Source organism: Saccopteryx leptura, chromosome 2 (genome assembly GCF_036850995.1).
Source record: "Saccopteryx leptura isolate mSacLep1 chromosome 2, mSacLep1_pri_phased_curated, whole genome shotgun sequence".
NCBI lineage: Eukaryota > Metazoa > Chordata > Mammalia > Chiroptera > Emballonuridae > Saccopteryx > Saccopteryx leptura.
Window position 1 is genome coordinate 236,816,333 of NC_089504.1, and position 13,362 is coordinate 236,829,694.

The 13,362-nt window shown below is 48.5% G+C and overlaps 1 protein-coding gene across 1 annotated transcript in view; it reads left to right on the forward strand.

Moving 5' to 3' along the window:
* The window catches only part of MYO1H (myosin IH), a 37,727-nt gene extending 25,436 nt beyond the window's left edge, over positions 1-12,291 (forward strand). The window contains exons 19-31 of the mRNA XM_066365974.1: positions 880-993; positions 2,188-2,264; positions 3,509-3,577; positions 5,521-5,605; positions 6,631-6,790; positions 7,356-7,439; positions 8,180-8,273; positions 8,459-8,514; positions 9,218-9,353; positions 9,704-9,774; positions 9,924-10,021; positions 11,438-11,537; positions 12,268-12,291. Of these exons, the coding sequence (XP_066222071.1) occupies positions 880-993; positions 2,188-2,264; positions 3,509-3,577; positions 5,521-5,605; positions 6,631-6,790; positions 7,356-7,439; positions 8,180-8,273; positions 8,459-8,514; positions 9,218-9,353; positions 9,704-9,774; positions 9,924-10,021; positions 11,438-11,537; positions 12,268-12,291 (1,168 nt within the window). The remainder of the gene's footprint in view (positions 1-879; positions 994-2,187; positions 2,265-3,508; positions 3,578-5,520; positions 5,606-6,630; positions 6,791-7,355; positions 7,440-8,179; positions 8,274-8,458; positions 8,515-9,217; positions 9,354-9,703; positions 9,775-9,923; positions 10,022-11,437; positions 11,538-12,267) is intronic.
* The last annotated feature ends 1,071 nt before the right edge of the window (positions 12,292-13,362 follow it).

The window sequence follows — 13,362 nt, forward strand, 5'->3', positions numbered from 1 at the left end:
TTTTTTGAAGTCTTGAATTGTGCCAGGCACCGTCGGTGAATTATTGCAGTCTCACTGGTGACCCCACAAGGAAGGTCCTGTTACTGTTCTCATGCACACATAGAGAGGACTGATTTGTCCAGCTCACCAGCCCACTCAAATCCCAGCAGTGCGACTCCAATCTGTCAGCTTTGCTTGTTGGCTTCCTGCCTTGGTCCAGAGGCTCTTTGAATTCTGGATTCTCTTCTTTATTTCATTATATTACCAACATCATGGCTATCTTCCTAGTGACTGCCCATTAGAGTTGCATTTTATTCTGAAATCAGGTTCTTAAATCAACATTGCAGCCCAAGTTACCCTTGGGGGAAAAATTCCCGGTACCTTACCAGGCACGGCACCTTTACTTCCATGCTGGACCACATCCGTTTTTCTCTTCATTCGTCTGCTGATGGACATCTCTGTGTTTTTACCTTTTGTCTATTATGAATAATGACACTACAGACATTGCTATATAAGCTTTGCACAGATGTATGTATTTGTGTCTCTTGACACGAAAAGTAGGTTTACAGTTGTTTGTATGGAAAATAATACAATAATTTAAAAAATAGAAGAATAAACTCATGTACTCACAACTGTAAACCTACTTTTGCCTCATCCTGTATACCTAGGAGTGGAATTGAGCTTCTTGAGGTGTCTACTGATGTCATTGTTCTATGAAGACAGGCCAAACCTCCCACCCAATTGAAATAGCTTCTCTCTTTCTTCTTTTGCCAAGCATATTATTGTTGAATTCAAGAAGGTAATGCGTCTACAGTACACTGAGCAGCAGGCACAGCGACCCCTAGTGGGGGGATAGAGTAGAGCCCCGTGGCTTTCTGGGTATGCCTTTCCTCTCCCCAGGTACAAGTCCTTGTGCCCAGACACCTGGCCGCACTGGCGCGGGCCTCCAGCAGAGGGCGTAGAGCGGCTGATCAAGTACATTGGCTACAAACCGGAAGAGTACAAGTTAGGGAGGTAAGTGGCTGGGAAGTCCCTGTCAGAGTCTTTCCGGCATTGATCTGTATCCACCTAGAGCCCAGAGAGTACTTTTTTCGGGAAGTTGTGTAGATTTACAAGCAGAGCATTCCATCCACTCAATTTAAATGCAGCTCTTTAAAGAAAAAAACTCTCCGGTGGGGCTTCACTCTCAGCACTTGACTCACTCAAAACAATACGCCACAGCACTTCTGACACCAGCTGGGAGTTCCACAGTTTAACTCAATTCTGACACTACCTGGAGACAGTGTCAGATCCCACGGGTGAACGACTCAGTCCTGTAAGACAGTTTCTTCCTCACAGCAGACTTGGGAGTCTCGGTTGTTACCTTGCTTCTGACTAGCCGGCTATAAATTGGAGTTTCCCATGAGTCCCTCCGTGGTTTTGAATAGTTTTCTAGTTTACTAGTTGATGGAATCGTCTTTTAAAATTAGACCCATATTTTTTTATCATCTTTTTTTTTTTTTTTTTTTTTGAAGCTCAGGGAAGTAACTGTAAGTTAGAATGGTGTATTAGTTTCCTATCATTGCCTAAAATATTGGCACAAACTAGCTGGCTTAAACCAAAAGAAGTTTATTCTCTCAGTTCTAGAAGCTGGAACTGAGGAGTTGGCAGGCCAGCAGGGGTCGTCAAACTTTTTATAAAAACCGCCCACTTTTGCAGTGCTGGTCAACCTGGACCCTACCGTGCAACCAAACAGCGCTGCGATTGGCCCATCATGAAAGCTGGAACGCCCACTAGTGGGCGGTAGGGACCAGGTCTACAAGCACTGCAAAAGTGGGCGGTTTTTATAAAAAGTTTGACGACCCCTGATAGGCTTTATGGGAGGATCCCTCCCTTGCTTGTTCCAGCTTCCAAGTCCTCCTGACATTCCTTGGCTTGTGGCCACATCCCTCTAGTCTCTGCCTCCATCTCCAATGGCCTTCTTCCCTGTGTCTCTGTACTTTTCTGTCTCTTATAAGGACACTCTTGGACTTTGAGCCCACCCTAATGATCTCATCTTGATCCTTCCCTTGGTTACATCTGCAAAGACCATATTTCCAAATAAGAATCCCATGCTGAAGTTCTGAATGGATGTGAGTTTTTTGGGGGAAGGCACTATTCAACCCACTACAGATGGTAACTGACCATTTAATAATTAAAGCACCTTTTTTTTTTTCCTTTCACTTCTAGAACAAAAATATTTATTCGTTTCCCCAGAACTCTCTTTGCTACTGAAGATGCCTTTGAATTTAGTAAGCATCAATTAGGTATGATTTTTTTTCCCTGTCTTGACTTCCATAGAATGTGAAATAAAAAAGCTTCACTTGGGATACATTTTAAACATAGCATTTGATACAATGTTAGAAGCATTGGCTTTGGGAAACCAGCAAAAAGATATGGGATTATGATAATACACATGTGAGTTTATGCCTTAGTGTTTGGAGGTCATCATGGATGCACATGGAACCTTAAACGTCGTAGTGACACTCAGTTCTAGTTTGGATCCAACTCTGTCATCCCACAGGAGTCCATCCCCCTTAAATGAATATTTATTTGTATACGTATCTGATGTTGGATCATGTATCTGATGTTGGATCGTGTAGCTTCAAAGCCTACAGCCTGGGTGTTTGTTGTGAATGGCAGGCGGGAAAAGTTAGATGGTGGGGAAATGCAGACAATGAAAAACTAAAACTACAGAGGCAGAGGGGCCCCTTGCTTGGAACTGGCCTGTTGAGGAAGACACTGCTTGAGTAACCTGAGTGCTGGCTGTGTGCCAGTGCACGCTAAGTCCTTTGCACTCATGATGTCATTGTATCCTCAGAACAAACCTATGGAGTGATGTTATCATCTCCACATTACAGTCAGGGTCACTGGGCCCAGAGATGTTGGGAACTTGCCAGAGGCCACGCAGATAGTAAGCAGCAGAGCTGAGGTTTGAACGTGGGCCTCTCTGGCTTCAGGGCTTGGAATCCTAACCACTGAGATGAATGGTCTGACATTTTGACCCCTACACAGCAGTGGGCAGCAGTCCCTGGGATCCGGTTCCTAGGCAGGTGCTGGCTGCGGGGCCCTGAGCCAGCATTTCAAGCCAGCTCCCAGGGGCTGTGATATTAATGGTGTGCAGGACCCTTGAGGAGCTAGTGGGACCTCAGTCACTAGGAGGAGGGGGTGGGTTGTGGTGTGGTCCGGCAGCCCTGGGGTCGTACCCCTCCTTGGTACCTGCACTGCCTTAGCAGTGAGCACGTTTCCTCTCATTTCCTCACTGTGTGATGTGCAGGCTCATTAGTACAATGTGCTGATGTCTGCCCTGCAGGGTGAGGTGTGAGGGTGAAATCTAGTGCCCAACATGGAACCAGGGGCCAGCAGGCCCGCTAGATGGGGGCTCTGGTCCTTACCCGCTGCCCCCTCTGCACTGCACGCCCCGAAGATCACTTCTAACATCCCCCAAGGTCACAACTACGACTATACACACACAAAAGTCATTTCACCAAAACTTTTGTTTTACTTTAAGTTGCAAGAATTCAAGCCACATACAAAGCCTGCCTAGAAAGAAGAGCCTACGTGAAAAAAAGACAAGCAGGTGAGAATGAAACAGAAACCTTGCAATGTGCAACAGCCCCCCTGCAATTTCTCTCTCGTCTCCCCCCCAACCCTAATCCTGGACACACAGGCTCCTTTGTGCATCCCCTCCCCTGCCCGTCCTTGAAACCTGCTGTGGGGCATCCTGGGGGTCCAATTCTGGGGCCTCTTCTCATTATTACTCTCTTGATCAGAGATTATAACACAGTGGTCTCTATTTGTTCCATGGACATATTTTATTCGATCCACAACATATGCATGTTTAAAGAGTAAGTTTTTTAAAAGGTTACTAACACCATGAGTTTCCTCTGCCCCTCTCTGGTCACTTCCTAGCCCTGCTACTCTTCCGAATGTTGCATTTATAATTCTCTTGAGTTTTCTTTTCTTTTTCTTTTTTTTTGTATTTTTCTGAAGTGAGAAGCAGGGAGGCAGAGAGACAGACTCCCCTACATGAGCTCAACTGGGATCCACCCGGCATGCCCACTAGGGGGCGATGCTCTGCCCATCTGGGATGTTGCTCTGCTGAAATCGAAGCCATTCTAGCGCCTGAGGCAGAGGCCTTGGAGCCATCCTCAGTGCTTGGGCCAACTTTGCTCCAGTGGAGCCCTGGCTGTGGGAGAGGAAGAGAGAGATAGAAGAGGGGAAACGGTGCAGAAGCAGATGGGCGCTTCTCCTGTGTGCCCTGGCCGGGAATGGAACCCGGGACCTCCATATGCCAGCCAATACTCTTCCACTGAACCAAATGGCCAGGCCCCTCTCTTGGGTTTTTAGAAATATTTTTCCCATCTATGAATGCACCTTTTGATGTAGTTATAGGCTGGCATGTTTTGAACTTAATTATACTGTCTTTTTGGCAACATTTTTTGCACTAAGTTGTTGTTCAAATTCAGTCAGTAAATGGGTATAGTTACTCATTTTCATAGCTGCATAGTAATCCACTATATCAGAGGGCAGCAAACTTTTTCTTAAAGGGCCAGATGGTATTTCAGACCTGTGAGTCTTGGGTTTCTGTTGCAGCTACTCAACTCTGCTCTCATGAGTGATAGCCACTTTATGCAACTATGTGTATAAATGAATGGGCACAGCAGAGTTGCAGTTAAACTTCTTTTACAAAGACAGGTGGCCAGCTCGAGGGCTGTATTTGCTGATAAGTATATATGATTTAGCTGTTTTGTTGATGGACAGTTGAGTTGTTTCCACTTGGGGTTTTTTTGTTTTTTGTTTTGGTAATAGTGAGGAATAAAAAAAAAGCATTTAAAAAATCTGAATAACTGAGAAAAATCTGAAAAGCATTTAAAAGTGGGGAAATAAGCCAGAAATCTAATTTTTGTGTCCCAATTTGATTATATATTCCAATTTTTATTTAAATTTATTTATTGATTTTAGGGAAATTGGGAGGGGGAGAAAAATAGCTATTTGTTATTCCACTTATTTCTGTATTCATTGGCTTATTTTTGTTATGTGCCCTGACCAGGGATTGAACCCACAACCTTAGCACATTGGGACAATGCTCAATCAACTAAGCTACCCACCCATGTATCTTATGGGCCCATGTACCCCAATTTTTCAATGCAGACAACTAAATCAAAGCAAATATGGTAAAACAGACTAAACACAGTGGGAAGACAAATGTATACCATCACGGGCACCACTCTGTCCCTGAAAAGGAGCTTGGGAAACTCTATCTAGTCCCTTTGTGTCATTCTGGGTCTTGCCACAAAGCCTCCTCTAGCACCGTGTCCCTGTCTCCCTAGCTCAGTGTCCCTCTGAGCTCCCCCAGGAAAGAATTGATGACGGTCATCGGACTTTTCATCTCTGGGGCTAGCCAAGTGCCGTCGTGGGTGTGCAGATACGTTTGTGGCGTGGATGACTAACTCTGAAAAAGCCTTTTGCATTTAAATACGACCATACTCGACCCCTAATGCTAGCAGTGAACTCTTTCAGCCATCAAACTTGAAACCCACTGGCGTGGAGCTCTGGCTCGGAGGAAGGCCCAGAGGAGGAAGAGGGCTGTGGAGATTGTAAGGAAGTAAGTGCTTGAGTACGGGAGGAGGAGCGGCCACTCAGCGCCGGTGTGCTGTGGAGGTGGTCATGGGCTTGGTTGAGTTTTTGGGATTTGTGCAGAATGGTAATCTCCCTTTTGGGATGTCAACCCTTCGGAATTCAGCTCCCTTTCCTCTGGGCACCCTAATTTGATGTTGATCACAACTTAGTCCATTTGTAGTTTCTCTTGGTCTAGCTCAAAATTCACAAAGTGCAGTGCCTTCCGGTGCAAGGCAGGTCACCTGAGGGAGTCTCGTGAGCTGGGATAAGACAATAAGGCATGGTAGGGACTGCAGCCAACTAGAACACTCATTCCATCTCAGAAGTTGGCTGATGTAGAGAAATGCCAGGCAGAGCCTGGGATTTTTCAGGAAAGCTGGAAATCTGGCTTCCATGTAAATCTTTCTTTTTGTTGTTATTGGCAACTGATTCAAGCTACTCAAAACCAAACCAAACAAAAAAAACAGTGTGGATAAAACAGAACAAATCTTTGGAGCAGATCTGGCCTCCAGGCGACATTAGTGGCTCTGACCTATGTGACCATCTACATCAAGGCTAGTCAACCTTTTTATACCTACCGCCCACTTTTATATCTCTGTTAGTAGTAAAATTTTCTAACCGCTCATTGGTTCCACAGTAATAGTGATTTATAAAGTAGGGAAGTAACTTTACTTTATAAAATTTATAAAGCAGAGTTACAGCAAGTTAAAGCATATATTAATAATTACTTACCAAGTACTTTATGTCAGATTTTTGCTAAGTTTGGCAGAATAAATCTTTATAAAACAACTTACTATAGTTAAATCTATCTTTTTATTTATACTTCGGTTGCTCCGCTACCGCTCACCATGAAAGCTGGAATGCCCCCTAGTGGGCGGTAGGGACCAGGTTGACTACCACTGCTCTACATGATCTCTACCATTTGGTCTCCTCTGAGTTAAAGGAATGGAGAGAACCCACAACTCAGTGAAGAAACAGGTCAGAAAACCAACGAAACTCCTTTCTACTTAGGTTCGTAAAGGGATTCATCAATCGAGACAAGCCTCTGTGCCCTGACAACGAGCAGTTTGTCGTGTTTGTGAGGAAGAATTACATCTTGAAACTCCGGTATCATGTCCCAACGAATGTCTTGGACAAGAGCTGGCTGACGCCTCCTGGCATCTTGCAAAATGTAAGGACTCTGCTGGGACTCATGGTGCAGGTGACGAGGGCACTCATGGAGCTTTTGTAAGGGCCGCCTTAACAAAGCACTTCCGTATAAGGGTGTTGTATAAGAAATTTTACTCCTCACGATCCCTAATATCTTTACCAGATGTATAAAGCCATTGGAGGTCTGTTTATACATATCGCTTTTAAATGGCATCTGTCCTTGATGTAGCCTTCGAGAAGGGTTAGGTGACTGTCGCCTACAAAAGTGTTTCTCTAAAGATGGCCCAAGGACCCTATGCGTACTGTAAGATTCTTGGGTTCCAACCTGGACCCACTGAGTCTGCACCTGCAGGAATCTCCCTTCGGACAGCTCCAAAGGGTGACTCAAATACATTCAGGTTTAAGAACCTCTAGCTTTGCAGTGGCGAAAAGTTAATGCAAGACTGGATAGATTAGCTACTTTCTTTGTAAAGTAGTAATGCTGTCCTTTGAATTCAGATATGCATTCAAAGCTTCTGTTTTGGTGGCCACGGTCCGAGACAGGGTATGCGTGGGGCAGGTGGAGAAGAAGTGTGTTCTCCACACAGGCATCAGATCTGCTCAGGAAGATGTGCACGAGGAACCTGGTTCGGAAGTACTGCCGCGGGATCACAGCGGAGAGGAGAGCGCTGGTAGGGACGTGGGTGGCGGGGTGGGAGGGGCCCCAGTCCTCACCCATTTCACCTGTAAACCAAGAGTCACACATGGCCCATACCCCTTGCACATGTTGAGGCTTAAACATGAAGACCACATAGCACAGAGCCCTGTTAAATGGCAGTTGTCAAAAACGGCATCACTCACGTTGCCACCGTGAGAACACAATCCAGATGGCCCTGCGGGACCCCTAGATGCTGGACGTCTGGTTTTGTTGATGCTTATCTGCAGGTCAGCAGCCTTTCTCCATAAAGGGCCAGAGAGGAAATATTTTAGGCTCTGCGGGTCCTAGGACCCTGCTGCAATTACTCAGCTCTGCATTGGAGCCCGGCCAGAGAGAACGTGTGACCGAATGCCATAGCTGTGCTCCAGTATGACTTGACTCACACAACCGGACAGGAGGCTGGATCTGGCCTGCGGGCTGTGGTGCACAGATGTCTGACCCAGGAGACAGAAACTGCTCCCTTAAACTCTGAAAATTCCACTTCCAGGAAGTCAGTGCAAGCGAAAAAACAAGCCTAAGTGTCAGCTCCGTTTCTACCAGTATAATTTTTAGGGCATTTGGCCGAAGCCAGGGATGTGTTCGGATTTCTGTGTGGGAGTGTGACAGGTCCCACAGCTTGTCCAGGAAAGTGTGCAATACAGTGGCCCTTAAAGCTCTTCTGTCCCAAAGGGTACTGTGGCCGCCATTTTTGTATGTTGAATTTTGTGCTACCAGATGCAGCAGAAGGTGATCACCAGCGCGGTGTTCAGGGGAAAGAAAGAAGGCTACGCGGAAAGTTTAAATCAGCCCTTTGCTAACACTCGGATAGGTAAGTCCATTTTCCACCTGAGGACTCATTTTCCTATTTAAAAAAAAAGTCAAAGGAAAAATTTCAACTCTGTAGCATTTCCTGGTGGTCTTGCTCACAGAGGGACATAAAACCAGTAGATGCCAGCGACTTCTGCACAAGGTGCTATTTGGCGGAGACTCACTGGGTTCTGGTTCCCTCCCTAGATGAAGGAGACATTAACCCTAAGGTGCTTCAACTCATTGGCAGCGAGAAAATCCAGGTAAGGAACAGGGTTCCCTGACGAGCTTGAGAACAGGGTGTGCTCTGTGTGGAGAGTCCGGGAATAGGGTGTTCATGCAGGGGTGTGGGGTGAGCGGGCTTGCAACTGTGATGCTGAGTATTAACTAAGATGGGGGGACCATGGTTGTTAGAGACCTGTAGCTATTCTTATGGTCCCTCATTAGTCCATCCTAGGAACTGTTTGATTTTCTGTAAAATGGAGTGAAATGTGTGCACTTAATCATTAAACATCCCCTATTCGTGAGCAGTACGGCGAGGTGCCTGTGCTCTCTGGGCTTCATGACCTGGCAGGACAGGTTACGTAAGCTCCTGGTGGCTCCCCCGGCTGCTCTGTCACATCTGATCCCCTGGGGAACAGAAACCTGAGTTATCCTCCGGCTGAGGTCTTTCATTCGCCCACAGAGCATTAAAGAGAGGGCATCTCTGTCGACAGCTCAGAGCAGATCCATGAGGCGGTCGGTGGCCACAGCCTTGACCCTGTCAGAGGGTGACACCAGAGGCAGAGCTAGGAATCAAAATCTACCTGGCTGAGGGCCGGGGTGCGGGAAAAGCCCGCACAATCTGCTGTGCCGCAGCGTGCATGGACTCACTGGGCCGGGGTCCGAGTAACCGGAAACACGGTGCTTTGCCCCCTCCCGCCGTGAGGTGGCCTTCCCCTCGTAGTGACGGTAACCTCCTTGCAGTATGGCATCCCGATCATTAAATACGACCGGAAAGGCTTCAAGGCGCGACAGCGGCAACTCATTCTCACCCAGAAGGCGGCGTATGTGGTGGAACTTGCCAAGATCAAGCAGAAAATAGAGTACTCAACACTCAAAGGTAAGGCGCAGGCAGTCTTAAGACAATTCACTGGGTAGACTGAACTCCCAGGCACCCCAGGAACAAAGAAGCCCTCAATGGGAAGGCAGTGTAGGGTGTTCGGACCCAGTCTGGGCCTGTTATTCTGGCGTAAGTATCAGTGGTACCCCCTTCACTCAAGTGTCCAGGCTGGACAGTAGCCACCTTCGACAAGGCTGTTTGTTATTCAGAGCACAACCACTACCGCCCGACAGCATGCTGACTGAGCAGGCCTTCCCCCTGGCGGGGGGACCCCCGGGGCACCTCTTCTTTTATCTGTATTAATGTCAAGTTGTCTAGTTCCTGGCTCCTAACTTTGAGTCTGTCTTCAGGTGTCTCTACGAGCAACCTGAGTGATGGAATCTTAGTCATTCATGTTTCGCCCGAAGCCAACAAGCAAAAGGTAAGTGGCGGCCGCCAGTCTCTGCTGACACAGGGAAATGACACACAGCCACAATGTTGAGGGGACTGCCGTGAAACTGCAGTATTGGGGAGCATCTGTCTGAAAATCGCGACCACTGACACTGTCCTGTCCTCTCCTTCCCGCCCCAGGGGGATGCCGTCCTACAGTGTGAACATGTGTTTGAAGCTGTTACAAAACTGGTCATGCTGGTTAAAAAAGAAAACATTGTAAATGTTGTTCAAGGGAGGTAAGTGACCTCCTCTTTAGCTGAGGAAGTAATTCAGTGTTTACATGTTTACTCACGATCGAGGACGGAGGATGACGTGACTGTCAAACGTGTGTCCCATGCCTGCCTCCCTGCCGCCGACAGGGTGGGGAAGAAGCCTCTAGTGGGTCCCCTTGCCTTTCTGAGGAAGAACTTCCTCCCTCACCCCCGTGACGGGGGCTCTGGGAATATGAAGTCACTGACCTAAGGGAGCAACGGCCTTACCACCCAGTATTCAAGGAGCTGCGCACATCCCCGAGGGAAGCTGCCACAAAGTGTAGGGCGCACCTCGGGCCAGAGCAGGTGACAGCCACACCTTTTGTCGTTGAAGCCTGTTTTTTGGGACAGCTAGTTGGAATGCTGTTGTAGGCTGCTTACAGACTGATTGGAGAGAAGTGCTAAAAACTTCTTTAGGACATAAAAGAAAAGTACCCTGGCCCTGGCCGGTTGGCTCAGCGGTAGAGCATCGGCCTGGCATGCGGGGGACCCGGGTTCGATTGCTGGCCAGGGCACACAGGAGAAGCGCCCATTTGCTTCTCCACCCCCCCCCCTTCCTCTCTGTCTCTCTCTTCCCCTCCCGCAGCCAAGGCTCTATTGGAGCAAAGATGGCCTGGGCACTGGGGATGGCTCCTTGGCCTCTGCCCCAGGCGCTAGAGTGGCTCTGGTCGCAACAGAGTGACGCCCCGGAGGGGCAGAGCATCGCCCCCTGGTGGGCGTGCTGGGTGGATCCCAGTCGGGCGCATGCGGGAGTCTGTCTGGCTGTCTCTCCCCGTTTCCAGCTTCGGAAAAATACAAAAAAAAAAAAAAAAGAAGAAAAGTACCCTGGTACACAGAGTACTTGTTCAGTTCCCTCACCAGCTCTGAAGTAGGTGTCACCTTTGCCCTTTTACGGGTGCAAGGCAGTTAACTAGTGAGGTGACTGTCACGCAGCTGGTCAGGGAGGGTGCGTGGTTTCCTAAGGCCATGGGGCAGCAGGCCAACCCCTCCTTCTTTTTCGTTACGTCCCAGTCTTTATAACCAGATGAATAAATTCATATGTGGGGCAGGGAGAGCTGGAGGCATTGGAAAGTGCTGGTTCTGCTCTGCTCTACCTGCGGGGGCAGACCCGGCGCCGGTGAGAGTTGTCCTACAACACGTATAAGTGGGTATTCAGATATCAAATAGGTCCCTTGAAGAACTGAATGGGCCACACTGATCTCAGAATTAACTGCAAAAACAGGAGGTAAGTTTCCCAATTGTGGAAACAGTTTTCTTCCGTAGGCAATAAAACTCAGTAATAAAACAGGATTCAACCTCAAAACTAGCCAAATGTCTTAAGGAAATTCCTTTCGCAGACCAAAGGCCGAGAGAGAAAAAGAAGAGAATAGGCCAGTAATTCATTGTTTTGTGTATTTCAAGTTTACAGTTTTATATTAGTCCTGGAAGAGAAGGCACAATAGTTTTCGACACCGGACCAGAGGAACAAGTCTATAAAGATAAAAACGGACAGTTAACAGTGGTGAGTGGCTGTGTGTGGGGCAGGGGTGAGCAATTTTAGAGGAGGATGAAGATTAGAATTCTACCCTGGTCCTTCTACAGACGGTCTGGAATCATAAGCTTGCTCTCTCTCTAGTCCTGATTCTACACCTGATTGGTATGGGAGGTATAGATTCGAACACTGACTGAAGAGCAAGTTTACCTGCCCTATTTAATGGAAACCAGAAAGTTGACACGAAAGCCTCCCTCAGTTTTAAATGACAGAGCCCAACTTTCCACTGGGTGGCGAAGAACCTCATCACAGCGGTTCTCAAACTCCACACTGGAATCTGTGGGTGCCCCCCCTCCAGGCACCGAGTGTAACGAGGGGGTGTGGCCTGGGTTCTAGAATATAAGCATATAAGCAGCACCGGGTCTGAGGAGCGGAGGTGTGGGAACCACCGCCGTCTCAGGAAGAAGTCGAGTGCTGTGCCCTTCCTGCTGATGCCCCCAGCCCTCCCTGGCAAGCAGTCCACAGAGCTTAGTGGGGTCCAAGCTGAGAGTTGAGTGTCTCTTCGGGAGTCACGCAGCCTGCCTACCTGTGTCAGGCTGAAGATGCGAACAGGCCGCCCTCCATGAGCACTTTTCTAAATGGGGCTTCTCGAAGCTCCGCCATGCCTCCCGGGCCGATGCTGACGGCTGGGAGAGGGAGGACGGCTTCCTCCTGTGCGGGGAGAGGTGTGGCCTCTGAGCCGACGTGTTCTCTCTCCCAGGTGTCTGTCCGCATGAAGTCCTGACAGAGGATGGCGCCCGGCTGAAGGGACTGCCCAGGAGGCGGGAAATGTGACCCAGTACGCTACACTGTCAGGGACGGTGACAGCAGCAGCCCTAGGCAGGGGATCCTCACCTCTGCAGAGGCCGAGTGGCACCCCCTACCAGAGTCAACCCCAGCTCCCGAGCTGCCCCGTGGCACGAGATTCAAATGTCCTTTCCGGGGAGTCAAGTCACCCAAGAGCGTGTTTTCAAACGTCTCTGATAGGATATATGTGCGAACCTGCCATTGTAAGGGAGGCAACAGACCCCTGACCTTTGTCAAACTGCCACTAAAGCACAGGGGAGTATCCTATGTGGTCTGAGAGTAAGTAAATGAAATTTCATAAAGCTGCAGAATTTGAGTTTTGCTCTAAACAGGTGGAACTTAGAAATGTACCCGACTCCTCACCATTTCTGATAGGCTCCTTAGGTTCCTGGTGGCGCCGTGTCTCCACACACCCCTCCCCAACAGGGAACCGGCGGTGGGCGGCGGAGGATTCACTTTGCTTTTTCAGAAGCGCGGCAGCATTTCTGCCTGACTTCCTTGTGGTGTTTAGCTCCCAGCACTGCAGGGAAACGACTCATCCCTCCCCTCTGAGCAACACTAAGGTGGAAGGCGGGACCCCCACCTAGCTCTCCTGCTGAAAACTGTACTTCGGGGTGTGACTGTGCTGGGTGCTCTGAAAAGACCCAGAAAACAGACTGAAGTAGAGCATTTATATAACTTTTATTTTACATATGTCCACAAATGCTCGTACAACACACAGAGACTACTTCTAAAACGTACAGCACTGTTTTTCATAGCACAGACAGAAAGGTGAGTGACGCACAGATGTGTAGAGCGCACACAGTCAGGGCTGAGTGTTCACACCGGGGTCCAGATGAGCTGCTGCCCAGCGACCAATCAGCTAAGTCCTGGCAGCAGCGTGCGAGGCTGTGCACGCCAGGCTGTGCCGGGAATGTCTTGTGCACAGGTCCCCCACCCTGGTCACCACAACCAGGTGGCGTATCTGAAGGAACTTGACGACAAGGGACCAAAAGCTGTTCCACCTTTT